A 27,899-nucleotide genomic window follows, 5' to 3' on the forward strand; every position below is an offset into this window, starting at 1 on the left:
CTTTGAATCAATTGTTAAACGCTTTTACACTTGATAAAGGTGTTAGCAGAACAGTCAGAGTAAGCCAATATATTCATCAATTTGACAGCTGTATCATTATCTTTAGTTCATTTTTTAAATTTCTTTGATATATGACTGATCCAATCTTGCAATTTTTCAGAAAAACTTGTTATCAACAGAGGGGTCACAACTGAACCGCTTAACACTATATATACTCCTTTTAGGAAGAAAAAGGCTCAACATAATGCTTTTTCCTCCTCTTTTTTTCTTTTCACTAAAAATAAATTAACATCCTTCACAGAACCATCTGCTCTGTGCTGCACACAAAGTGCTCAAATGTCATGAGCAATAGTGAATTCAGAGGTTTCCTAGTCAGAAGGAACAATGACCACATTTTCTTCTGCCTTCTTCATTTGGTTTTCATACTGCAGGGAAGAACAAAAATAGAAAAAAAATCACAAAAATTTATACAAACATTGTAACTGTACAAGATAAGAAATTGCAAAGATCCTGGCAATTTAGACAATTAAGCACAATTTAGACTTAGCTCTGGATTCTCAAGCACCCACTCTGGAACAAGTGCTGCAGGATGAGCAGCTCCCATGACACAAGTGCTCCTTTCTAAGATCATCTGCTGCTCTTTAGATGTCCTTATTCAGGAGTACCTGTATCCCTCAGCAACTCAATGCTCATAATGGAAACTTTTCCCTTTGGAAAGGCTCAATATTCCAACTTTAACTGCTGAAATATACAAGCCCTTTGTTTTGAGCATATTTTCTAATATCCCAGACCCTGTCCACTGTGGTGACCACAGGCATAGTTGTTCCTTCAACACAGGGAGCTTTCTCAGCTCTGTGAAGTGCAGGCACATGGCATTCTACACACAACAGTAATCCATCGTTCTTATTGCAGAAATGCTAAACTCTCAAAGCTATCAGATCTGCACACAGACCTTGAACAGCAGCAGTAGCAAAAATATACATCCATGTGATGGGTGAACCAGATGGAAACTAAACATTGCATCCAAGTTAGCAAAGTATTTGTCTTAATTTACAAATTAAAACAAGGACATAAAATAGTGATTAGGCTCTGGAGACCTTAAGAACTTGAATAGAATATTTAACCAGGATGCAAATTAAATTAAAAATTATTTGCTCTATGAACACATCAAGGCCAGAAGTTGCAAGACCTAAAAAGCAGATGAGAAAAAGGATGCAGTGTGTTGTTAGACTGCAGAGCCCTCAGCCAAAGGTTGTCATGAATGCACAACTTCAAGGGCAAATGTATTGAGGGTCACAAACTACACAGACACTGCTCCAGACTGTGAACCCAGGAGACACATCACTACCTGATGGCCCTTGTCTTTATCTTCTCCCCTAGGCAAGTACTTGTTTGACCTCTTCCCCTTGCCAAACATCTCTTTTTCAATGCTTTCCATGCATCAGGACCAGAGGTCCCACAAAGAACCAGTCCTGTGAAGCAGCCAACCAAAGGCTTCCCCTTCCAGGATCCCAGTTTCATTTTCTCACCCCCAACACCAATGAGTCAGGCCAGACCTGAGTCCCTCATCCATAGTGAGCTGTGTTTGTATCACACATACCGTTGTATTCTGGACAGTGTCGGCAGAACTCTTCATTGTTTTGCCCAGGGCTGAGTCAACAGATTCAAATCTGAAAGAAAAGTGATCTTAACTGGTTTTTCATGAAGCACTTACTGATGAAGCCTGAAGAGATATATTTACCACCAAAAATAAACCTGAGACTAGCAGGTTTTTGCTCAACATTTATGCCACAGTGTCTTTTATACAGGAAATGGTCACCTCCTTCCACCTCCTCTGACCCCTAGACGTAGTCCTGTTGAGAGTGTGCATTGCATGTTGTTCCAGATCCTGGTACAGCTCTTCTGTGCAAGGTTCCTCTCCTGCACAGCTTCCCTCATTACACTCTAATTCCAACTGAAAACCCTCACAAGGCTGCAAAAGCTCCATCAGTGGACATCAAGCGAGGATGCCCAAAGAGGTTTATAATCCTCTTCCATCTATCAGCAAGGGTACCCCCAGCCTAACCAGTGCCCTCTATGACCATCAGAGGGTTTGTGAGCATGCAGGACAGCTGGTAGAGATGTACCTTTGCTTTTGCTGGTTGCAGAAATCATTCAGTTTGAGCAGCTGTGCATTCCAGAAATCCTAAAAAGACCCCCAAAGAAAACCCCTGTTACCTGGGAAGGGACACCTTTTCGGGGTGGCACACAAGGAGCTGTACACACCACTGCGTCCTTCTCCATGGCTGCCAGAATTTGAGTTTCCTTCTCAAGGTTTGCAAGCTCTTCAACAACAATCTTCTGGAAGGTCTCAAATTTATTCAGCCTAGTGATGGAGAGGAGAAACAACTTTGCCACTTCAGTGTGCAGTCGCTCAAGGTGGACAACAACCCCATTGGCACCAAACCTTCCTTGAGCCAGAAGAAAATTCCACTGCTGAACTACACAGGGCAGATTTGCTCTCAGATGTGTCACAGAGCATGTGAATAACTGCACCAAAATCACACTGCAGATAAATATGGCTCAATAGCCTGTCCCAAATAGAAGCCAGCAACAGAGGACTAGGACAGAGCATAGAAATGAATTCCCAGCACACTTGCACTGCATGCTCTCCCACCTTCCAGTGAGTACAGCAAAGATTTCCTGTGCTGAAGACCTCTAAGGTACCTTCCAACCCAAACCATTCTATGGTTCTATCTTGACACAAACAGCCTCTATTCATTTTCCTGACATGGGTTTGATATGTACAAACAGTGCTGCCACAGGATGCCAGCAATTTCTAAACCTTAAGAAAGGTTGTGGTTGCAGCATCTTTATTGACTTGGGTTTGCCACCATTGGCAGCTTCATTGAGGTAGCAAAAAATTGGCACAGCCCTGCATCCACTATCCTATGACTCTGGTTAGATCCAAGTTACTTACTGGGCAACCAAGCACTGAAGCATCTCACTGCTATCTACTCTTCCACCACAAAGCATCCCATTTTTTCCTTTTGGAACTCAAACTTCTCCATGTACCTTAATGACAGCAAATCCTACTCATAGAGGTCCTATTGATATCAGGGACTTTTCACTTTAAAGACTATTATTTCATACTACATTTGATCTAAATCCTAAAAAGTTAATGTGTAATAGATACAGAGGCCTGATAAGACTTACAAGTACAGTATAAGATGTAAGTATCTAACTTATACCAAATTCATAAATATTAGAATTGATTATTTTATCTAGCTCCTATCTAAGAAATCAGGATCTGAGAGATCCTTTTTCTTCTCCTCCACTTCATTAAGCAAGTCACAGCCTGACTTCTTCCTTAAAGGATTTAGAAATAGAAGCTACTAAGTTGATGGATATCAGAAGACAGTCCAAGGACTGCTCCATCAACTGCTTGTAACTCAAGCTAGCTTTACAATAATTAACCCATCCTCTCCTCCTACAGGAAAATTAGAATCAATCACAGAGTTATACTTCTGGAATTCTTCTTGTATAAAAGCAAAAAACAAACAAACACACACACACCAACCAACAAACAACCACAAAAAAAAAACAAACCCAAAAAACCCCAAAAAACCCAACAGCAACAACAAAAAACCAAAGAAAACAAACCAAACAAACAAAAAACAAACCCACCACACCACAAAACAAAAAAAACCCAGACACACAGTAGCTATTTTTCCATACAAATCATAAATGCAATAACCAGCTGTCAGGTTGGCCTTCCCTATCAACCAAAATTGACACTAATCTGAAGTTGTTTCCAGGCAGCACCAGACCACTTACCTACACTTGTGTATTTGGTTCAGCAGGGCAGACAAGTTCTTCTCTGAGGATCTCAGGGCATCCTGTGTGTTGATCTCAATCCTTTTGTACCGGGACTAGCCATGGGATACACAGTTAGGGATAGGCAATGGCCCAAGCCATAATTTAGAAGTCTAGCTTGCAAAAATCTTTCTCTGGAAAACAGGTTCCTCTGCATGTTTCCATTCATCTTAGCAGAAACCATCTTAAATCAAATTTAATCTGCAGTACGATGAGACACATCGTTGCTGCAGATATGATCTAACTCACTCACAGTAGTTGCACCAACAAACCCCAATGCGACTTCAGGGCAGTTTTGTGTTAGGAACAACTTAATTAAAATTTCCTTTATGCCTTCCTTGTAACACTTCTCAGAATATACAAGTTCTGTAGAATACTTTTAAGAACTACAGACTAATAGGCACTGCTGCTAAAGGCCTATTCTTGAACAAAAACTAAGGACAGATATTTGCACCAACTCTCCCTGAGATAAAAAGGTAATTTCACATAACACGATTGATTGCTGCATGTGTTGGAAAAGCTCACATTACCCAGAACAATTTCTTCAGTTGGCCAACAAAGCTTTCAAAGGCAAAAATCACTCCTGAATCACTCAAGTCTTCATGGAGCCTCTTGGGAAAAAACACTTCATCCATGCTGTCATCCATTTCCTGACCTAGGAAGAAGCACATGCCCAGTTACCACCATGCTGGAAGACTTCCTGAAATAATAAACCTTCCTGATACTGAAAGGATCGTCATTCACATGAGCAACAGCTTCTGCTATAGAGCTGGAATTTGGGGCTTGTTCTTCTAGAGCTCACAAGGAAGAGGGAAACTGGCTCAAAAATCCCCAGAGAAATACTTGTTAGAGAGTAGCAGGGAAGGATAGGCACAACAGAGCAATGCAAAGATCTATTTACAGATACAGAGGCAAATGCACAGAATAAAGGTGAAAAATAGTCAGGCAACCACTGTTTTCTGTCTTCTACTTATGTATTGCAGGGAAAGCCCGACCCTCTTGTGCTCAGAGTTAGCAGTATTTTGCAGTTACTTTGTCCATTACCTGCATGCTTTTATTTCAGTTCCTATGTTTGATGGGTTTTTTTAATAGCTCTGCAAAAATCACTATTCAGATAGACAAGAAAGTGTGGATGTCATGGAACAGCTGACCAAGTGGAACCCAAAATTCCTTATATACACCTCTAATACACAGTACCCACTGTCATTGGCAGTGCTGCAATACCTCCTTCTAATTTTGACTCTTGGATTTTGGAAAAGTTGGCCTGTCTACAAATACCTCTCTTCAAGCTTCAGTGTGACTAAGATTTCTACCAAAACAAAAGAAAAGCTTAAAGAATTTCAGCACTTCACCTTAGTTACCAACTGGATTTTACCTTTCTGGATCGCCACTTCCTCTTCTACTGAATCAGAAATTTTCACTGGTATATGGTTAATCTCAGAGGACAAGTGATTCTTCTCCAAACTAGAAAATTTAGGCTTTTTTGTGATAGTGCCACTCAATATATCTAGAAAGAGAATAGAAGACATTTCAGAAGAAATCTGTTCTTTTGCATGAGGTACATGACAACGCCTGCTCCAGGAGAAACCACCACTGGAATTACCAATGCTTCAGAAAAGGAGGCAGCCTCATTTTATGGTCTGGCATTACACAGGACAGGATAAGACTTCACCTGCAAGCATCTTCCCCCACAAAAGCAGAGAACTAGCCTGCCAAGTGTCATACAGGTGTTTGGAAACCTTCCATGTATCCATCTTAAAGATAATTTCCTCTCTTGGTCTGCCACTCTAACCATCAAAAACCTCTGGTGTCCAGCTTCTTCCCATTCCCTTTTCCAACCCAAGCTCTCAAACTACTTATGAAGAAAAAATTTGAAAAGAAAATTGAATCAATCCAAGCAATCCAAATGAAAGCTTCAGACTCTATTTTAGGAAAAAATTGCTAAAAACCAAAGAAACAAACTAGACCCCCATCTTTTTGTCTCACTGTACACTTTTTCTGAACTCAGCAAGTTGTCAGACAAATCACCTCCCTGGAGTCTCCCTAGGGCAGAATAGAAGGTGGTGGAGCCCAGAACAAGGGGGACACCTTGTCAGACCAAGGGAAGCACCCTGGAGTAGATTTAGGGTTCACAGAGAGAGTTCAAATGCAGTCAGAAACCACATTCAAAATTTCTGAGCATAACCCTGCTTGTGCCTTTGCATGGCAACAACTCCTCCCCAACTGTAAGGCTAAACAGCAAACAGTGATAAAAATGAAGTCTTCAGCACCTATCATGCATTAAACACAATAAACACATGTGTTATTGCAATGAAGGTGTATTCAGAAAACACTGGACAGCTAAAAGATATACTGGGAATGCAAACCGAGCCAGCTCATTAGAAAAGGGATGCTTTTGACCAAGACCAAAACTTCAGTGACCCACTTCATAGTCACAACAGTAACTCAGACTCTCACAACTACATCAGCACTGAGAATTATTAGGATGAAAACCCCATGGCTGCTTGACTTGCTTGAAGTTCAGTTGTTTCCAACCACAAAGAGTCTGTGTAGCATTTCTGAGTTAGTTCATGGAAATTTAGTTTAATTTAAAGAAAAGATCCTAAAGAGACTTTTTTTTATTAGAAAAGCTACACCAGTAATAAGCATTATCCAAGTCCCCATTTAATAAATGCTTATAGCAGTGGTTTACATCTATATTCTTAGATAAAAAAGAAAATCAAAAACTTGAATGGATGCTTGTTTTGTTTAAACTGAAGTTGCAGTCCACTTTTGAAACATTAAAAATTATCTTTGGTGTGTCTCTTGGGTCATTAGCTTGAAAATTCCCACCTACATTATAAGGCGCCTATAATCAAGGAAAGGTTTTGAGAGTCAGCAATTAATTTGGGAAGGCATGTAAAAGCATCTTACCACAGTCTGTCATGATAAACAAAACAGTGAAACAAAACTTAGCAAAAAAAAATGTAATCTCAAAAAAGTCAGTGTTAATTTGTCTTTGAAAGAAAACAACAGCTTTGGCACCACCTCTTTCTGCTTTTAACCAATTCTTCCATGTTATCAAGAGTAACAAACCTGAGTCTTTCCGCTTGGTACTTTCTTCTTCTCTCGATAACTTGTCCGGTGTATCATGAAACTTCTAAGGACAGAAAGAAAACAAAATAAGAAGACATCCACCCTGCAGAGAAGCCGCCAGGGTCTTGTCTTGTTATGGGAAGCAAAGGGACAGGATACACTGGTTTCAGGCAGAGGTAGCCTGACAGCAGACTGGAAGGAGGCTAAGCACTGCATTCTGCACCTGTGTGGCCTCCTCCTTGGAAGGGCTCATGGTAGGCAGACTAAGTAGCAGTGGACTCCCTCCAGGCTCCTCTGAGAGCGTTTCATCTGTGTGAGAGACTAATAAATGACATAGGCAACAGAGTTTGAATCCTGTACTGACTGGAAATCTCGATTTAATGACACAGAAAATAAACCCTAAGCCCTCCACCCTCTCCTTTATCTCATCACACAGGGAAGAAGTGGTGGCTCAGACTCAGTATAAAGGCTGTTTTCTTCTTGGTCATCAATTAAGTTCATTCCTGCACCTCTAATAGCACCAGCTTATCTTCCCCTTGTACAAGAGACTATCTACACAGACAGTATCTACCCCCCACAGCCATTACAAAGAAATATCACAAGGCGAATATTTATGAAAAAAATGTGAAGGAAAAGTGCCCAAATCAAAAAGAAAAACCCACCGCCAAAAAAACTCTTCCAAAAAGTACAGACTCACACGTAGCAAAACTTTTCTAATGCACTGAAGATTATTAAAATAAAAATACCAGCAAGATTCACTGTGGTTAACTCATCTCCCTTGGAGCTAAATGTGCTTTTTTTGCTTAGCGCTTCCTTTTGAGCTCTTTGCCTTGATTGTCCCTCCTAAAACAAAACAAAGTCTAAGCATTATTTAAACATTACTACAGAAGAAGGGGTTGGGAGGTTGTTTTGGAGGGAGAGTTTTGAATGATTGGTTTGCTTTTAAAATACACTAAGAGTAGATATATACTGATGGCTCTATCCAGCACCAAAGGAGAGTCGTGTCCTGGAGTTCAATGCATGCAAGAATTCTCCCTTTAGGCATTGGAGATGTACATTTGATGATGTTTTTCGTCAGCAGAATAAATGCATTGTAGTCAAGAAAGAAAAGTTTTCCAGGGGAAAATAAAAGCTTTTAGTGTAGCTACTAGTTCTGGAGATTTCCCCCCCCACCCCCCACCCCAGGACTTTCTGTATTTCAAATACGTATATACACAGATATATACATATATACACACATGCACAGATATATATATATTTGATATGCAGCATTTAACATGAAGTTTACCATGTTTTCCTAAGATCTCCTCTATTAGACTAATAGAATCTCAACAGCACTTAACAGACAAATCTCTCCATCAGAACATTTGAGAATTAAAAATATCACCAGTTTATTTAATTCTCACTCATTAGTACACATTTTAAATCCTTTTTTTTTTTTTTTTTTAATCTGAGGCACTAAAACATGATATCTTACTTTCTTTGGCTCATAGTCGCTGCCGCTACTTGGAGAAGACACTGGAAGCACTGCAAGAAGAAAAGGTTCCCTGGTTACTGGCAATGCAAAGTGTGCACTTTACCAGTTAACTGAATTAGCCACAATGCAAAGCTTTCAATTTTTGGTTTTCTAGACATTTACAAGATAAAACTTCACAACACTTCCATTAACTTAAAAAAAAAACATCTTTCCCTAACAAAGACAGATGCACCCACGCAAAACACACACAACTCATTGCATCCAGAGCAGCCAGAAAAATAAAAAGCCAGGCAGGCTCAGCATCTTGTCTGACAGTCCCCAAGTCCCAGGCAAGGCATGTGGGCTGACACTGGAGTGAGAATAACTGCCCTGGAAACCCAGTATAAAGAATAATTTGAAGCTCAACTTTCTTTTGCTTTTTAATCCGTACAAAATCCAACAGCTACCTGAGCAAGCATCATTTCTCCATGAGTGGGAGAGAAACATTCCACCTCATTCAGGACAGTTTGGTTTCCATTTGGTGGTTACAGCAGAGATAATCACATCTGACACTCAGAGGACAATTGGCTTATTACTGCATAAACAGGGGAGCAGAATGCCCTGGTCTACAGCCTGTGAGGTTTTTCAAGGATTACTTGGCAAGTCAGTGATGTTTCTGGGGAGATGAGGAGGGGGAAGTTGCAGGGAGGAGGTGTGGTAGCTTCAGAGAGATCTTCCTCCTAATGTGGCCAAGAGCACCAACACAGCCATCAGCTCAGGACCCACAGGCTCTTCAGCATCATCACACAGAGGGCTGCACCCCACAGTTTGTTTAGGTGCCAGATTTTCACCTGGACATTTGAACCCAAATTTGGGAAGGAGACAGGAGCCTAGTTCAAGCACAAGGGTGTGCAATGCATCTCCTCCATGGGGCACCCCTTGCTGCTGGCTTCAAGTCTGCTCTGCCCAACTCAGGAGAGCCAGGATTTGGCCAAATTCACTTTTTCCAAACCATCATAAGCATTTACTTTTCTGCAGTGTAGTAAATCATGCATAGCTAAGTGTCAGTAGGGGACTAAGCTTACCTTTTAATTTACTTCTCATCCTGGGTCTTTTTCGGGTATAGCTGACAGATTCTGGCACCAGCTGTATCTGGGAGTCAAGGATCCAGCTTTTCTCACTCTGACCAGGACTTGTATTCTCATTGTTACTTTCAGAGAAAATATGTTTCCTGTAACTGAACTAAAGACACAATTAAGTGTTACTCACTCAGAAGCTCCTCAATGATTCCATTTCAGCTGTCACCAAGTTATCCCATTTCTTCCTCCTCACAGTGCAACATGAAAGCTGTGAAATCTGCCAAAACAGCCACAGCCAGCTATTGAAACAGCCGTATAAAAGCACCAAGAAGTAAATGCTTGCCTTTTGCATGGGGTTTTTAGAGTATCCTCCTTCCTTGTCTCTTTCTCTCTCCTGTGCCTAAAATTAAGAGCACTGTTGCAAGGAGGAAAGGCTCAGAATGTCTGAGCTATATCCAGCAGCACATCAAGGGGGAACAGGTAACACAGACAATTCACTAGCAGGTCTGGCAGTAATGGTGCATCCTGAGCACTGCTTTCAAAATGACACACAGAGTATTTAGAGGCTACCAGAACCACATTCCTCCAACTCTGCACTGGATAGGCCTTAAACTTCAGCTTCTTTATGGGTGGAACAGATTTACACAGGTAGAAATACACAGCATTCAAATAGGCAACAATCAAAGGCTCTAGGGATGCAGAAGCACAGACAACCTACCTGCCTTCTCCCAAGGCTCTTTGATTCCTTTTTCTTGCTTCTTGTTTCATAAGTCCTGCCAAGTATTATAAAGACCCAAATTAGAGTAGCAAACACAGCAATAACAGACCAGAATGGGCACAGACAAATACAAGTGTCAGGAGATCCCTTAAGAGTTCAGCAGAAGAACCAAACTGTTAAAGAGCGTACATTAGCCAAAATTTTCATTGCCTGGATTTTGAAAGTAGCAATTCAAGGACATCTAGAAATCAGCACTTTTTAAAATAAAAATAAATCTACATATATAGAGGTGACAAGTCCCTGAAAGCTTCTATGACTAGAAGGCAGCAAAAGCAGGACAGGGAATTCAAGCATTTTTCAAAAAATTAAATCAATCATTTTGGTATATGGTCAGAAAAGGATGATTTTGAGAATTAAAGTCTTATTATTGTTGAAGCTGACAGGAGTCACTATTCTCTCCAGTTACTCTTATAGTCTCAGGTACCAATTTAAGTATTGGTATCAATAACAACTGCAGCTAGAGTAGTAGCTAAGCAAGGAACTAGTGTATTAGAAAAATCACATAGGCTTTTAGATCCTAACTTAAAAGATATTAACCAAAGCTATGAACCCTTATTCACATAGCAAAAGGTTCATAAATGCTGAATGTACAATCCTGTACCTCTTAATTTCTGAAGAAGCTTTCTGGGCAAGAATCTTTCCTTTGGCTCCAGCAACCTGAAAGCAGAGAGTTGTCTTAGAGTCCAGTTGCCCTATAAAATACTCTACATATTGAAAATATATCAGAATTCAGAAGTGAAATGGATTACAAGTCCTGCTCAGAAATTCCACTTTTTAATGAAATTGGATTTGATGACTGAGAGTGTCATAAATTATAATAGACAAACATTTGAGCCTTAATCAGAGCTCCTTTCCTTTTTCATTGATTTATGAATAATGCTCATTTTAAGCACCAACATCACAAGACACGGCATTTGACTCAATAGCAGCGCTGGCAGCAGACTGTGAGCACGGCGTGGGGCCCCTGGACAGCCGTGGCACAGCCTGCTGGGACCAGGACAGGGTGCCATGGAACAGGGATTTCTGCTGACACCCAGTGGCAGTAGTAAGGATCGAGCCACATCAGTTTATAATACAGAGAAATTTGGGGTGTTCCATTCAGTATCCATTGCCTCACAATTAGCAGGTGCCACTCACAGCCCCATATCAGGGAAGAGGCTGAAAGCCAAAAGGTTTGTCCAGCACAACCATCTTGATGGAAGCTATCAGGAGCAAGCTCACAGATTCCTGGGAAAGCCCACACTAGGCAGTTTCAAAACAGTCAAAGTGATCAAAAGTGATCAATTTTATTCTTTTTTTTTTTTTTTTTTTGAGAGAGAGTCTGCAAATGTAAGTAAAGAAGCATTTCCAATAAAAGTTTTGTGAGGAGTGAGTTTTAACCAGGGATTCCCAGCTTGTAAAGCACAGCTTGAAGTGGATTTCAGACTCTCCTGTTTAGCCTAGGAGGACAAGCTCAGCAATCAGTAAAACACAGAGGTTGGCCTTCAATCACAGAGCCATCCCCATGGCCTCACTGAAGCAACAGCTCAAGTGTCTGCTGGTTTTATCACGCATTACCCACTACAAAATTCTCGTAGTGATGAGCATTCTTACCACCCTGAAAAAAAACCCACAAAAACCAAAAACCGTTTCCACCATACAACGAACACAAAACCAAAAACATCTCAGATTCACAGTTGTCTGTCTTGCTATAATGTGTCCATCCTTACAGCATTTTTGCAGCAAATTATGCCGCCTGCTTCAAGTTCCTACGTCATTAGGTGCTGAGCTTCTGTCTCAACTTTACCTTTTCATGGCTTGAGGAGTCTGAGTTTTCAAAGTCATAGAGTTCTTTCCTGCAAGACAACATAAATATGGCAGTGACATACAATACTGAAGAATCACCCTATAGAATGTCATTAAGAATAAGGGTATGATAACATGGTTTCCTTCTGAGCCCCCTCCCTAAGATACCTTATATGCCTAAAGGTACTTTTTCTGAGCTTCTAAAAGTACTTACTCCTTTTTTTACTTAGTCATATTGCTGTCTGTCTTGATTCTCACTCTTTTAATAGTAACTGTTTTAAGAAATATTCAAAACATAGAAATTAACCCATCCCTGCTTATGTACAGGATATTTTGTTCTCACATCACCCATAATAGTAAATAGTAGGAAGAAGTAATGAGTGGAAATATAAAATCAGAAGCATTTAAAAAATTCCATTTAATTCCCTGTTGGAAATTCTGGTGTTTAATATTTGTCCTCTAATCTCTTCTCTGTGTACATTTCAATCTTGTTTTCATGTCTTCCAACATTTAAACTTAACTGTACCTTTCTGGCTTTCTCCAAATCGTAGCTATTTCCAAAAAACCTACGACAATTGCTCAACATACAGTACATTATCTTGTTACTAGTAAAAGAATGGTAAGACTAAAGAACTGAGATCCTGGCCAAAGCTTCCCGAAGGAAGGAAACGCTCACTTCCAGACGAAACACTAGAGGGAGCAGAACGACCAAACTAAGAAGTTCTTGAACCTTTTAACTTCTACACTGCTGCTCCTGTTTTAAAACCGGTATCTGCTGCATCAAATTGTCCTAAAACTCACAAAAGAAAAAACTTCTTGAAGCCCTGCACCAAGTTTTCCTATTTTTACCTACAGTCAGTCAAAAAATTCATCTAAGCACTTGGGTTTTGGGGAGGTTTCTTGAGCTAAGGGACAGCAGGCTGAAGCAGGAAACCCATGGAAGCCCAGAACAGCAGCAGAGATCCTCACACACGGTTCATTTGCCCTCCTGCTCAGCAGCAGGCATTAACTTGAGCACAGCGCTCAACTTGGCAGAGTATAAAGAAGGAGGGCTCAACAAGGCTGACTTTTTAGTGCATATAGCCTGCAAACCCTCAAGTGCTTCTTTCTGCAGTGCCTCCAGCTTTAAATACAGACAGACCCACGTGTGGGTGCGAGGGAAGGGGACAAATTGAGAAAGAGGCCATCCTGAAACCCTAGGACCTGTCATGCCAAGGAACTGGGACAATACTGAAGAAAACTTACATATTTGTGAAAGAAGCTGGTGCTCAGAACTCAACTCGCTGGAGGGTTAAGGTTGGGGAAGGGAAAAAGCCAACATGGCATGACAGTGCACAGAGATAGAGGGCATTTTTGGCAGACTAGGGTTAGCTTCTGAGATCTTTATCACTTTGGGGACCCAAAGGGTCCCACAGAGACAAGTTATGACCCTTCATATCCTCATACTTGTTTTACTGTCTGTCCTAGGTTCAGGCCACCCCCTCACAGGGGCACCCTTCCTCCCTGAGTGCTAGAAAAGGTCTAAAATGACTTGTACACCACTTCCAGCATGGGCACAGGGCTTGTGTGTCATACCTGCCTCCAGCCCTCTTCTTGGCCAGACTTGTTCTTCTGTTTCTCTTTTTGCTGGTAACATCCTTTGGAAGAGGAGAGAGTCGCAGGTTCTAAAACGACAATACCCAAAGTCATGTTCTGAGGCTAGAGCCTGCCAAAGGCAAAGAAGAGGAGTGCCAGGAAACTAACTTCCTCCCTCTACAACAATTTTCCAAGTGCAGCTGTTGCCTGCAGTACTTTCTTACCACAGAGTATGGGACTCACAGGGCTGAAATTGAGGGGTCAAGAGGGTGGGGGAGAGAAAGCAGTTCAAAAGCTTTGAATTTTCTGTACAGTGGGCAAGTGCTATAAAACAATTAAACTGGCAGTAAAGAAATACTTTTTAAAAAATCTGAAACTAGCACCTGGAAACGTAAACCCAAGAACAATCCTAAAATGTGATTTCTTTTATATGTACCTAAGCTCAAAAATACTGCATTGAGAATTTAATTTTTCTCACATAGTACATTGACTTTTTTTTTTTTTTTAAGCACATGGACACACTGATGGAACTTGCCAAGTGCAACTACAAATGACTCTCATTTACTTGGTAATTTACCCAGGCTGCAAGTTCCTACATGGGAAAGCCATTAGATGCCAGATACAAAACTGAATAAATACATCTGTAGACTTCCAAGGCTTGCTTCTGTTAAGGATGCAAACATTCCCTCTTGAGGAGGGTGTGCAAGTCTTGCAATGTGCATTGTACTCCTTCACACCAGCACAACACAGTGCTTTGGGGCTGTACATGTGCTGAATAAACTCCAGTCTTGAACTGGAGCTTGAATCACTTGGCTGGGCCCCTCTAGAATGAGGTTGGCAGGTGTTGCCTCTGGAACTCACTCCTGGTGCTGGAGTGGCACAGCACATCAGGTGTGACACTCTGTGGGCTCAGTGGCATGAGTGAGTCAACCCATCCCAGCTTGCTTTCTTCTGCAACTCCACCAGAAAGCCTCTTCCCTACCCTGTATCTCTTCACTCAAGGGGAGTCCCAAGGCACACATACCTTTGGTGTTGACTTGTCCACAGGTTCTTCTTCTAGGGGCTTCTCACTGGGGACAAGAGGACATGTAAAGAAGCTGTTCATCTAAAGACCAAACATTTGTGAAGTACTAAAGGGAAAAAAAAACCCCAAAAACAACCTAGCACCAAAGCGATGGTTTAATGTGTAGGGAAGAAAGATAATTAATAGCTCTATGGAAGTCCAGTTCCTTAACTACTAGAAATTCTGTCCTGCAAAGGCCTGAGGAAAAAAAAAGTGAATTCAGGCCAAGGTGAATTCAAATTCACATCATCTTTCACAAAGCCGTGGTCCCCATTATGAACAGTCTTATATTTGGCAAGCTTGGGGTTCACAGCTGAAGTTTAAATCTCTGTAAATCAGCTTTGGGCTCACCTTGAATTTGGACTAAATCCACAAAGAGAAAAAAGTCACACCAAAGCAGCCACCAATCTAGTAACCAAACACCACTGTTCAGCAACTCCAAAGTGCTGCAACTCCAGGCAAACAGCCTTGATGTCCAGGTGGCAAAACAGAATCTTCAATTTAATAACTGACAGAGTAACCTCAAGATTACATGCATTACAAAACACCAGGAAAAAAACCCAAAAATCCCAAACCCACACACAAAAAGCCCCACGAAAAACTCACTTTGGAACTTTCTGTCTATGAGACACTCACCTAGGCTTAGCTTTCCTCCCTGGAGATGGAATTTTGAAGCTTTTTTCTGAAGAAAGCAAGGAAACTATAGTTTTAACCCTCTGAAACTACTGTGAAATTTCATCTACTTTTGCTGTAAGACCTGCCAAAGCAGAGCCTTCAGCATGTCACCCTGGGTGACATTTAAGTGAGTCAGACTTAAGGTACTGAAGGGAGCCATGCCTGACCTTGGTTAGCATCTTCCAGGTCAGTCTGCTGGCTCACTGTAACCATGGCAACACCAGAGTTGACCATTTTCTGCTTGGAGACATGAAACCATGAACAAAACATGCATATGATCAATAAAAAAGTGTGGGTTTTTAGAAACAGATTTTTTAGCAGTAGCCTGTAGCAAGAGTTGCATGGCAGGTTCATCACTGTCCACACATAAAAGCTTTTTAAGCTGTGGGTAAGTGATACGATGGGTTTCTCACTAAGAGCATCCCACTGTCCTCTTATAAGAGGAAGTGATTCTTTTTGTCTTTTTAAAGCAATGTTGTTAAAAATGCAGCTCTGGAGACAAGTATTTGAGCTGAATAGATAGAAACCAGTTTTCTTTGAAAGAAGATTTTAGTCACACCTGTAAAAAAAGCAGACTGGAGGAAGGGAAAAGGAGCACAAGAGCTGATCCATCATACACAAAACACTTACTGCTACAGTGTCTGTTAACTGCTGTCTGTGCTGAGAGGTTAAGTTGTCTTTTTGAGCCTCCATGTTCTCAGAGTTTGAAGGATCTCTCCTCCTCTGTGCATCAGAGGGCACAGGTATTTCTGCAGAACAGCAACTGGGGTGAGAACTTCATCACAGTAACTGAACACACTCACTGCCCCTTCTTTCCATTCCCACACAGGCAGGCAGAAATTACAGCAGTACAACCTTCTAGGCACATTTCACGCTCACATTTAACAGAACAAACCCAAGTATCTTCAAAGTACCCAGTGAAGAACTGAAATGCTAAATAACCAATGTATAAGCTCATCAATACCGGACAAATATAAGCAAGTTTATAATCTTACTACTTATATTGCTATGTTGACTCCTAAGCTCTTGGAAGACATGGAGCAAGCCCTTGTGTCCGACTCCACCATCTATGCTTTCCTTCACTGAATCTCTATCAAGCACTGCAAAATTTGTTTCATTGCAGATCAACTACCTTCTGCCCTTTGTACTCCTTGACTGCTTCAAGAAGCAGTGCCCACATTACACCTCTGTGTGCTCCACGGTGGGCACTGAAAAAGGAAATCCTAGCTCATCTGCATTTCCAGAAGCTGCAGGACTTCCATTCTAGCTTATTTTAGGCTGTAACTGGAGGAAAGTGGGAGGGACTACTGCAGAAGTTACTGCCTCAAACAACTTAGAGCTGGAAGTGGCTCTTTCAAGTATTCACCTGGAGAAATCGGAAATGCACAGGAACTTAGAGGAAAGCAAAAATTTATTTTTAATATTGTCACAGAAAAAATGCTACCTATCCTAAGTGCTCTTCAAACTTGGTTTGTTTTCAAGACAATGGGTGGTAGCAGCAGGAAGAGCCGTGATTTCACAGCCTTAGAAGATGTGGAAATATACACAAAGAAAGGATTCACACAACAAGTAATCACTCTAAAACCTGAAATACAACCAGTTTTGGAGCAAGGACAAATTCCAGCCTTCAAAGTTAAAAGATCATACTGACAAAAACTCCACCTTCCAAAAAATTTGGTAGCAAAGTTGAGCAGAGGAAGCGTTTCCTGTTTAAGACCAATTTGATCACACACACCTGCTTTTTTGCTGTAAGCAGTTTTTCCTTAAGGCTGTGCCCTACAGTTTGTGAGCACTTACAGAAGAATTTTCAGAGCATGAGAAGGAAAGAAAGGAGTTACTTTCTCCTTTTTCTGTCAAGTGCTGAGCTTAGACCTTTCTTTGGGCCAGACACAGAAATGACACCTCTCCACTTCAGGCTTTGAGTTATCTCAACAACTACTGAATTTAGAACATAATAAAACTCTGCCAAATGATCCTGGAAGAGGATGCCTTGCAGGAGATCTTCACTAACTGCACAGGAAGCACCACCATTTGATGATGGAAAACTTAATGTAAAGGCTGCACGCCTTTACCCACAAATAGGGATTGCAGGTGAGCACTCCTGCTCCCCCAGCTGCCTTCCCACAACAGCTCCAGGCACCACCAAGGCATCATTCACTGCACTTGCGAACAGGAACACATAATTTTCTAGCACACCACCTTGTTCAGAAGAAACAGAAGTCACCTTCATTCAGGAAGCTTTAGTAGAGGTTGCCTCACCATATGCACACCCCACTACACAGAGGAGAGCTGGTTAAGTGCCAAGGTGCAAGCACTGGCCCACCAGAAAACCTGTGCTTTCAGGAAGCCAGAGGCCACCACCCCTTTTTGCAGGCACCCACATGGCATGGCCAAACCAGAAACCAGGCATCAGGTAAGCCAGAGGGGAGGACAGGAGGGTGCATCCTGCCACACCTGCAGATGAAGAAACAGTTCTGCACACCCTGCACATCAGAGGTCAGCCAGCAGCTGAAATGTGCCAGGCCACCTGCCAGCACACAGATGCTGTCTCTGCCCATGAGCATTCCCCTGCCCATGCTACCACAGCAGCACATGGCCATGGTGCCCAGCCCTCACTCCCTGGGCTACAGGGACTCAAGCACCTGCCATAAGCAGAGTTACCAAGCTTATAAGGCAGGAAGAATAGAAGACTGAGCTTGGGCATAGCTTGGTATTTTGTTCTGGAATTGTATTCCTTTTTTTTTTATATTTTGTTTTAAGTGAAGGTAACAGTAAGCTGTGGACTACAAGTGAAAGTGATAATTTGAAAACATATATTGAAATTTAATGAAATAATTATTAAAAAAAAAAATCACCTGCTTCATTCTGCATGGCTTCCTTCCCAGAATGGACAGTCTCGTCTTCAGACTCAACTATCTGTTGGTATGAATTAATCTCATGTGAAAATGGTCTTAAAAAGACTAGTTTTTATCTAGTAAAGTCTGCTACTTAATAACAAAACTAACAGCTGCTAATTACCAGCAACAAATCAGTGGATACTAATTGAGTTACCATTTGGAAAAGTCTTGGCTCCTTTAAGGGCAATGACAGCCACTCTACTATGGTTATTTACTGTTACGTAAGCTTTTCTGCAAGCACCACCAATTACAAATAAAAAATTAACTATATTAATATTTGCAGGGAAAAAAAGAAAAAAATCACACACAGAAAATGTTTTTTACATTAGCTAATAAAAAATCTCGAGGTTTTAGAAGTAGTCTATTCTTTGTCTTGAACTCCTATCTACAAAGTCAGTCTAAGATTTGCATTTTTCAGCACAACTCCAGGTTTTTCTGTAACATTTTAATCATTCTGTGCAATGTAACACTTGGATCACGTATAAGAGCATGTTCATACTTAAAGTTAGACAATTAAATGCCATAAGCTTTATTTTCTACTTCGGAAACTCAGGAAAAGTTATAACACAAGGAATTAATTAAGAAATAATTTTAACCTTCCAGCTTTTAAACCATAAATTTGAGTTTCTTTCCTAAAACACCTAATTTCTCTTCCAGGTCAAACCTTAGAATATCTATATAGTGTCATAAATCCACAGCAGGAAGACAAATATATAGTAAAGAGGCACCGAGAAAATAAAGAAACAACAAAACACACAAACTTAATGGTTTTGTCCAGTGTAAAATACAGTTAAGAAAAACCCCCACATATTAGAGCTTACCATCAATTTTTCTTCTCCCAGGACTTTTCTAAGTACGCTTGTTATTTCAAACTCAGCACTGAAAACCAGTTTGACTTTTGTTGCTTCAGTTTTGTTAAGAGAAGTGGGTATCTTCATAAAAATTTTAACAATCTTTTGCCTATTCTTCTCTGTGTAAAAATAACAAACCAAACAATCAATTACATTTGTTTTAGATCAAGACATTCTTCTGTTAACCCAAAAATATCTGAGTAAGTGTTTGGGATTTTAAAACAGCCTTTTACATCTTGCCCTTGCATTTCCAGTTGCTCTCATTTCTTTCCCGTTGGGTCTTGGTTATGCTGTTCCCCAGGACACCTATGAACTGACACCTCAAGCTGTCCTGCTGGGGTGAGGAGGGGGCTTATTGTGCAGAATGGGCCCACACACAGTCCAGCAAGCAGAGATAGTGCAGGATGACCAAAGGAGAAGGCAGAGAGGGAGGAGGATAGATAGGAACACCTTGGTGATGGTGAGATTTCAGGCTTACTCCATGTGACTCATGGACCCCCAGCCAAACAGGACAACATTGTTGGAAAAATCTTACCCTTCACACTGTAACTGTTGACATTTTCTTTTGACAGCCTCACAGAGTCCCAAAGAGCTCCCTTTGAAAACCAAAGCCATTGTGTCAGAAGGGCTGAGAGAGCGCCCACTGGCTTAGGCTAAGCCAAGGCCACCTGGGCTTTCATCTTACCTCATCACAATCCACATAGAAAGTCACACTCTGGCTGCCAGCATTGAAGTCAATCCAAAACTCCTCCAGTTTGTCATCCGATGGCTTCTTCACCTGGGGAAGAAGAGCGGCACTGTTGCTCCCCAAAAAGCCCCACAAGGGCTGTATCAGTCACAATTTTCTCTAATGAGACAAAACTGGAAAATGTTACCCAACATAAACATCTGTACACCTCACAGTCCAGATTACCCTGTGGGGTGCCGGCCCACTGCTCACCCAACCACACCCATGTCAGACGAGGCTCTGCTTCAGCCAAGGGAAAGGCAGTGCACAAACGCTTGCAGGTTTGCACCAAGGAAAATGTGGAAGCTCTGCTTCTGACCACTTGAAATAAGCAGAAGCAGTGAAACCAGCTTCCATCCACATGGGTTTGATTCAACAAGACTGTCAGGAATGGTGTCACAGTTCATTCAGTTGAAAACCAGTGAAGCAAACTGCAGCATCTGCAACTCTTCTTCAGGGGCATCAGGCTAATCTTGTTTTCTGGCTGTCTGGAAACAGCTCTGCCAGAGGACTCAGTGTTGTCCTGTCCTCTTTCTTTTCAGAACTCTCTTCTGTCATCACCATGAGAGAAGCATTGCCCTCTATCACTCGGCTGACACAACAGCAAAGTCAGCAGCAGTGAGTTGGGAGCTAAGTGACAAACAAGCAAACTTTCCAGCTGGAACAGAAGGTTACACTCAATGCTCCAAGAAATTGAGCTCTTCAATGAAAAAGGCGCCGGGGGAAAATGCTCCGAACATTTACCACAAAAAGCAACATTTCAGCAGCCATAACACTGTAGGAATGTGCCAGAGCTTTAAGGGCTATTACCTCATTCAAGTCAGCAAAAGCAGATATGCAAGGAAATGAGTAGACCCTGGAAGAGAAGCAGAGTTCACATGATACACTCAACATTAGAGTCTGACAAATTATTTTATTTTTATTGAGATTAGTGACCAACCTTATTGTTCAAAGAATAATTTAAAATTTTCAAGAAGTAAATGAAGCTTGGATAACCTAGAGACTACAGCATTTTAGTAGTGATGCATTATTCATTGATTTTACTTTCAAAAGAATCACCATAAAAAGGCATAAAATTTCCTTCTTAAAAACAACTTTATTCTTCACATATGATGTAATTTTTTAATATAAGCCAACCCATTTTACAATTCTGTTTATTCCCCTCTGCAGTAATGAGAGCACAAATTTATTCTGTTGGTTCCCAGATTACCTTCTTTTATCTCCAAGCCTTCCATTTAGTAGGTTAAGAAATTTTCTGCAGTCCTGAGAGACAAATGACATTATTTTTTAAAAATCAGGCTACTTTTCCTTTGCAAATAGTTATTGTATTGTGTAGAATAATTATTTGCTGTGTAACCTCTGCTGTCCAGTTAAAAGCTTTAAACTGGTCAGTGGGATGCCAAAGATCACTGGGAAGAAACACTCAATCTACTACAAAAGCTTGGACCCAACTTAAGAGCAGTAAGAATTCAAGTATAAAATATAAAAGAATGCAAATTAACTTATTTATGCATTATTTATATTTTTTATTTTACCTTTTATAGGTAAAATAGCTCCTAGAAATAGGAGCTATTTTAACAATGTGTCATTTAATATTTACCATATTAATAGGGAAAAAAAAAAGTAAAACATGCCATCCACAATTAACTTTGTGTATTTATAAAATCAGTTTTGTAGGAACTTCTTGCAAGGACGCTCTGGATTAACTCAACCAAAACTAGCCCCTATACAGACTTGTCAAGTATGTTGTTTTCAAAATAAGGACCCTCACCGTCTCAAATTCTCGATCCTTGATCTCTTTGAAAGCTTCAGCAAGATAGTTATCTTCAAACCAGTGGTGAACAAGGTCATCCCTCCATTTTTTTATCATTAACCTACAAAGTGCCTCTGAAAGGGCAACCTGAAGGTCATAGTCTGCGAGGTAAACATGAGCCCAGGATAAATATCATCCCTCCAGCATAACAGAGCATTATATATATATTATATAGATAGTTATAGCATTGCTGCTCCTGCAGTTTTATACTACACAGTCATGTTCATCCTCTAGCCTCAGTTTCCCCTGGGAGAGCAGAGGAGGGTAACAGCCAAGTGTTGGCTCAGGCTTCCTCAGCTCCTGCAGTGAGATGGAGGTGTGGAGCACTACAAACCACAACACACAGGAGTGCACTGGGAGATGTGCTTGGGGTTCAGGAAGGGGATGGGAGCAGAGACTCATCACTAACCCATCAGGATTAGGCCATATTCCATACACCAAGGCAATACTCTGGAAAGTGTTATTATTAGGAGGAGAAAAAAAAAAAATTTACTCAAGAGGCCATTAATCTTGTTAACTAAATTTTGTCCACAACATGGCAAGGCAATTAAAATTTAATTTTTTTAAACTAACAGCCAGCACATTCTGTAAACACATAAAGCTGATCTAATTACTTATCTACATAAATAAACATAGTTTGTCTGATTAGTCAATATGCGTTACTAAGACCAACCAGAAAGAGGTAAGGCATTGCTGCATTTAACTTTTATTTATATTTTGCTAAAGCATATCTGACTTTCCTCCCTAAAAATCAACTCTGGACAAGGAAATGTACTTTAAATTTTAAATCATCTATAATAAACAAGCAGATGAGGAAAAGCTGGAGAACTTCTTACCACCAACCTCCAATATAGTTTTTGCAAGGTCTTTCCTGAAACAGCATAATGCCACAAGTTAAAATGGAAATAACTAACTCCTTAATGCAGAGAAGAGGGTATTCAGGTACAGGAACTGGGGGGAAAAGCCCTTACGTGAGCGAGCATATCTCCTCAGAGAGAGGGAACTTCTTTCTCTCCTCCCGTGAGACACAGTCAAGTATAGAGTTGAGGGTCCTCAAGCCCTTTTTTCCCCCCCACAAGAGAAGGGGCAGAAAGTGATGGGAAATAAATCAATAATTGTTTCACATCTTTTATCTAATTACACAGACTTTCACACAAATGTATCCAATTTTCTCCTGCTAGTAAGAATCTTACCTCCAGATGCAGAGTGCAGCCAAGTTTTGGTTCTGTCACTAGGCGCCCTAGTTCAGGCAAAAATAAACTCACTAGCTCTTTCTTCCCTAGAAAAATAATTTGAAAAGTACAGCTAGAAACGGGCTGGTGTCCATATAAAAATAGTTGAAGCAACTACAGTTTGTTGTGTTGAAGGAATAAAAACATCTCAGCTGCAAGTTCATTTTAAGACAAAGCTTCCAACCATCCAATCCTAGACAGAAAGGGGAACTGGTAACTTCCTTCTAAAAATAAAGTGCTCCAGATACACTAAGTTCTGACCTGGATAACTATTTAAAGAGGCACAGAAAGGGGAAGCTAATTACTAACCACAAGAGAAAACCTGAATATACAGGTTTTGTCAAAGTCAACAGTGAAAACCAATAAAGCATGAACCAGAAGATGCTTGTGCCACTTTGCTCCCCCTACAAAAAGGTGCAAAGACAAGTAAGCACACATTACCTGACCCAAAGTGAAATGTTTCATTTTTACATGGACTGTGAGCCTGGATGTCTGGTCACATAGATATTTTCTGAAAGCACCTGCTCCCCCACCCACCCACCCACAGCAAGCTGCAGCCACAGAACACAATTTTGCTGCTGAAATGAATGAGAGAGAGAGACATCACTCTGTTGAGTTCAGAAGGCTGAAGGAGTTACCACATCATTCTGTGGAGATGGTTGCCTTCAGCAAGGGAACGACATCTGATGCCAGAACAAACAGATGTGCAAGAATAGACTAGAACCTAGAACCTGTCTAGTCTGAACCTCTTCCAGAAATCACTTACTGTGATCAAGTAAAATGCTTGATGCTGACCATTTAAGCAAGATAGCAGAGGTAGATTTTTTAGCATGTACAAAGCAAGAAAACAAAGAGAAACAAAAAAAGGTTTTGTGCTCCAGTATAAATGTTAATGAAAATTAACTGAAGAGAAATCAGGTGGAGAATAAAAAAAAAATATTGCAGAAAGGAAGTAGTAAGAAGCTGAAGAGAGAAGAGAAAGGGGACAGAATTCAAGCAGAATTAAGAATCAGGATATTGAGCAATGGAAGGAAAAAAAAATACCGACCTTCATTACTGCATTTGCAAATCACCTGATGGAAAGAATAAAAGAAGCCTTCATTAACACACCATCATCCAAGAACAGCAGCACACAATCTGTTTAAGCACACCTTCCTCACCCCCAACTTTCAGATGCTAAATAACATAAAACAGTAGTGCACCCACATCAGAGAAAGCCACCTGATCCAGGTATATCATATGTGGTCACCCTGATCATACAGGTTGGCAAAATTCAGGGAGGGTAAAGGAAATCAAGCACCTTCTTCCCCCAGGGATTTCAGCAGCACTTGAGAGCACATAGTGCCTACAGGTTCCCTGGAAAACCCACATCATGACATCGTTCTCTTTTTTTTACTACACATGTGGGCCTATGCAAAAAATAAAATTATGTTTATACAGTACAGTCCTAGATATCACAATGTGTATCTGAAGGGTGTTAAAGTTCCTTGAGGAAAATTAAAAATAACTTAAAAAATTAAAAAAGCAACTCCACAACACAAACCACTTCTTCCTCCACAATGAAAACATGAGGAAGAAATGTAGCAGGAAGAAAAAATTTAAATTTTTGGGAAAAGAAACGGGCATTTTATAATTCCAAAGTGGTAAGCAGAGAAAGAAGGAAGTTTGATTTTGTTCAAGTATCTTTTAGCAGAACTCCTGAAAAGAGTCATAAATATTGATATAAACTCTGATGCACAAAGTGACACGCTTCCAATAAATACCCACAACAAGACTGGGTGCAAAAGCTTGGGGAAAAACGCTAAAGAACATTCTTCCTATTATAAATGTTACATCACTAGGCCTCTAACACCCTTAAAGTCATTGATACTTAAAGTTGAAACCTCAATGAGAGTTGTAAGCAAGTTATATCATTCTTTAGAATTAAATCATCTGTTTCAAACAGAGTAGGAACAAACTGCCAGGACCACCTTAGCAAACATGTTCTCATGTAAAGTGCAGCTCAGTGTCAGTAACTTGAGTTCTAGAGAGAGCTTTGGCTCACAAGCTTTAATTTACAAAATACATCAGAATTTCTTGCAAATTTTTCTACAGAAAAAAATACTGCAAGTTAAAAGGTGAGAAAATGGTTCTCCCAAGTGCGTCAAATCTCAGCCAGACCCCAGTCTGGAGCACACTCCTGGACACAGCCCACTCACACCACCTAGGCAGCATCCCAGGCTCAGCCCTAGGGCACCACGTTCATGTAATTAGTTATTTTCTAGCAGAAAACTGCTTGTGAGCAATAGCTTTCTTAACCAATAAAGGCAACCCTTCTGTTCTCTAAAATGCACAAACATACCAATGCTAAATCAAAGAAGTCTTCAAGCAGTAACATCAAAAATCTATTCTCATTTGGGTCAATGATGGCCAAAAATGCTCTTGCTCTCTCAAACCAAGATACTAGGTAAAAGTTAAAAGAACTGAGTTAAAAACTGGGAAGAGGAGTTAATAATCCTTAAACTATAGATATCTCCAGGAAAACTTTGAGAGTTTTTTACTCTTTAAATTTCAGAGTCACATACTGTGTCAAAAGATACATGGCTTAAAGGAGTTCAAATTTTGCTAGGAGGACATGAAAAGTGCCCTTTTCCCCTTTCCTTCCTTTGATCCTCCTTTCTTGTCCAAGGCACCCACTGTAGTGCTCAGACACAATACATGCTGCTAGTGGCACCAAAACTCCTACAGACATTTCTAGAAGACATCAACTCACTGCAAATATTGTAAATTTTTTAAAGCTTTTTCAACATAAGTATTTTCATACTTCATGGTTTTAAATATTGCATAACATCACACACAAATAGGGAACTAGAAATCTATGCTCCACTGGAAGTACACAGCTCAGACTGGAAAAATTTTATTATCTCCATACTAGAATTTTGAGCAACTGTATCGTTGAAAAGCATCACTACAAGTCGGGAATACAACATTTTGGGCTGAGGACTCCCCACTACAACTCTGCTAACAAAAAGCATGTGTTAGCTGTTCCCTGGGAGCTGTGTTAGATCCAGGTGTTACTCATCTTCAGCACAATTGCATTTGTGTTACTACAACTATTACCAGCTGAAATCAATATAGTGCCAGAAGATAAAACACAATTGCAGATTAAATGCATCTGGTTTGCTAACTATCTAGAGAGGGACCTTCATAAATACTATCTTAGTTTTTAAAAGTATAAAAGCACAAATTACTCATCAGTTCTATTACTAAAACTGCAGTCTGCTGGAGGAAATAAAATGCTATATCATTTCATTAATAGTACTCATAGAAATTCATCCTCTCCTTCCACGATCAGCTTAAAAAAACCCAAACAACTCAACCCTTTAAATCAGGTAATAAGTGGAGTCATAAAATCAGCTGCTACACCAAAAGCAATAAAAGAGTGTAAGCATGTTTTCCCCTACTCAGTTCATGCAATATATTAAAAAAAAAAAATGGTTTTGTGTGGCTAACAAGCCATCCTCTAGTTTTCACTTCCTTGGAGTTCTTTTCTGATACAAACAATCATAAATCACATTAGTAACTTGTATAAAATATTATACTCATCTTTGCTACCAGTCCTTGCTCAATAAACAAGCTCTTCTCTTCTTGAAGGTCACTTTTAAGGTAGAGCTGAATACATTTCAGCAGCAGTGAAACATTCTCAAATTCATTCTTGTCCAGCTCCTACAAAAACACAGAGGGCTGTGCATCATTAGCCTGCAACTCTCTGAGTTAGATGTTAGGATAGTTGAAATTATTTATGGTACTCACCTTTCTCAGTGCTTTGTCCAGCTGGTTAAAGAGAGATTCACTGTATTTCTGGGGAGGCTCTACTTCCTTCTCTTGAAGCAGTTCGTGTAATTTTTGAAACCCCTTCCCTTTAAAGGCATCCATGAGCAATGTCTCGAGCTGTAGAGGGAGAGGAAGAAAACAATCAGCAAACAAAATAAGTGGTCATTGAAACTGTAGCAGTGCTAATAATGATAAAATACTGTAATGTTATTTTAAAAGTTGCAAGTTTCTGCTTATTTGTTTCAAATAGTTTGTTTTTCTACTATCATTTTACTGCTCCATCTGAAGTAAAAAAATCAGTCTTAATCTCCAAAAGAGACAGAACCCTTGAAACTGGGTAATCTTAAAAGACATCCAGTAAGGAAACAGGGAATTTAGTACACCCAGTTTGTAAATCCCACAACTATTACAATAATCTATTCCCATTTACTGAAGAAAAGATTAAGAAGAGTGCTGCACTTTCCACATTAAATAAAATTACTTAAAATTCTAGGTCATGCCACATCTATTTCAGAAATGCACCTTTAAATATATATATAAATAACAACTTGTAAGATAAAGATTAAGATGCACGTAAAAGATCCTTACATAGTCTTCTGCTCTGTCTGCCATAGTGCCACTCACATCTCTGCTTTGTTCTTCACTTTTTTCTTCCTTTAAAAATAAAAGGAAGATAAAAATACAGGAAAAAAAAATCTTCTGCCTCCGTCCCCCCAAAAAAAGAAAACTCAACCAACCAAACCGAACTCAAATACCTTTTCTGCCCCAAAGCAAAGGCTTCCCTAGTACCTAAGCTACAAATCCCCCCGAGGTCTCCCAGCCCGAGGTTTCTGGCAGCCGGGGGGTGTCCCGGGGGTGTCCCCGGAGGGATCAGGGGGTGTCCCGCTCCCGGTGGCCGCTCACCTGGGCCATGGTGCGGGGGAGAAGGCGCAGAGACCGCTTCACACCGTGCTCAGGGCCGCGACCGCTGCTGCTGGACACACCCGCGTTTAGGGCGGAGGGCGACCCTGGGCAGCCTTTCTCTGAGCTCCGAGCACTGTCCTCTCCTCGGCAAGCCCTCACTCCATACCCCAGCAGCGCGGAAAAAAAAAAAAAAAAAAAAAAAAGGAAAGAAAGAAAAAGCGGCCCGGTTGGCACCCGCCCTAAAAAGCCGCAGCTGTGACGGGCCCCGCAGCACCGACAGAGCCCCGGCCGAGCACCGCGGGGCAAAAACGGGGCCCGGAAA

The 27,899-nt window shown here is 40.7% G+C and overlaps 1 protein-coding gene across 1 annotated transcript; it reads right to left on the reverse strand.

Annotated features, from left to right (window-relative positions):
* Positions 1–27,743, reverse strand: SYCP2L (synaptonemal complex protein 2 like). The gene is made up of 36 exons (XM_066324691.1): positions 27,578–27,743; positions 27,263–27,328; positions 26,654–26,791; positions 26,447–26,566; positions 25,203–25,307; positions 23,910–23,934; positions 22,823–22,908; positions 22,601–22,689; positions 22,466–22,500; positions 21,588–21,730; positions 21,027–21,079; positions 20,627–20,672; positions 19,775–19,867; positions 19,625–19,685; positions 19,060–19,208; positions 18,197–18,257; positions 15,972–16,090; positions 15,509–15,581; positions 15,303–15,348; positions 14,628–14,673; positions 13,604–13,692; positions 12,030–12,078; positions 10,845–10,900; positions 10,184–10,238; positions 9,472–9,628; positions 8,408–8,457; positions 7,677–7,773; positions 7,154–7,239; positions 6,931–6,994; positions 5,231–5,362; positions 4,386–4,510; positions 3,817–3,911; positions 2,266–2,365; positions 2,127–2,185; positions 1,601–1,670; positions 1–425 (listed from the first exon to the last, which is right to left on the reverse strand). The coding sequence occupies exons 1-36, from the start codon at positions 27,584–27,586 to the stop codon at positions 369–371; spliced, it is 2,904 nt and encodes a 967-aa protein (XP_066180788.1). The 5' UTR covers positions 27,587–27,743; the 3' UTR covers positions 1–368.
* Positions 27,744–27,899: the final 156 nt, after the last annotated feature.

This window comes from Sylvia atricapilla, chromosome 1 (assembly GCF_009819655.1).
Source record: "Sylvia atricapilla isolate bSylAtr1 chromosome 1, bSylAtr1.pri, whole genome shotgun sequence".
Classification (NCBI taxonomy): Eukaryota; Metazoa; Chordata; class Aves; order Passeriformes; family Sylviidae; genus Sylvia; species Sylvia atricapilla.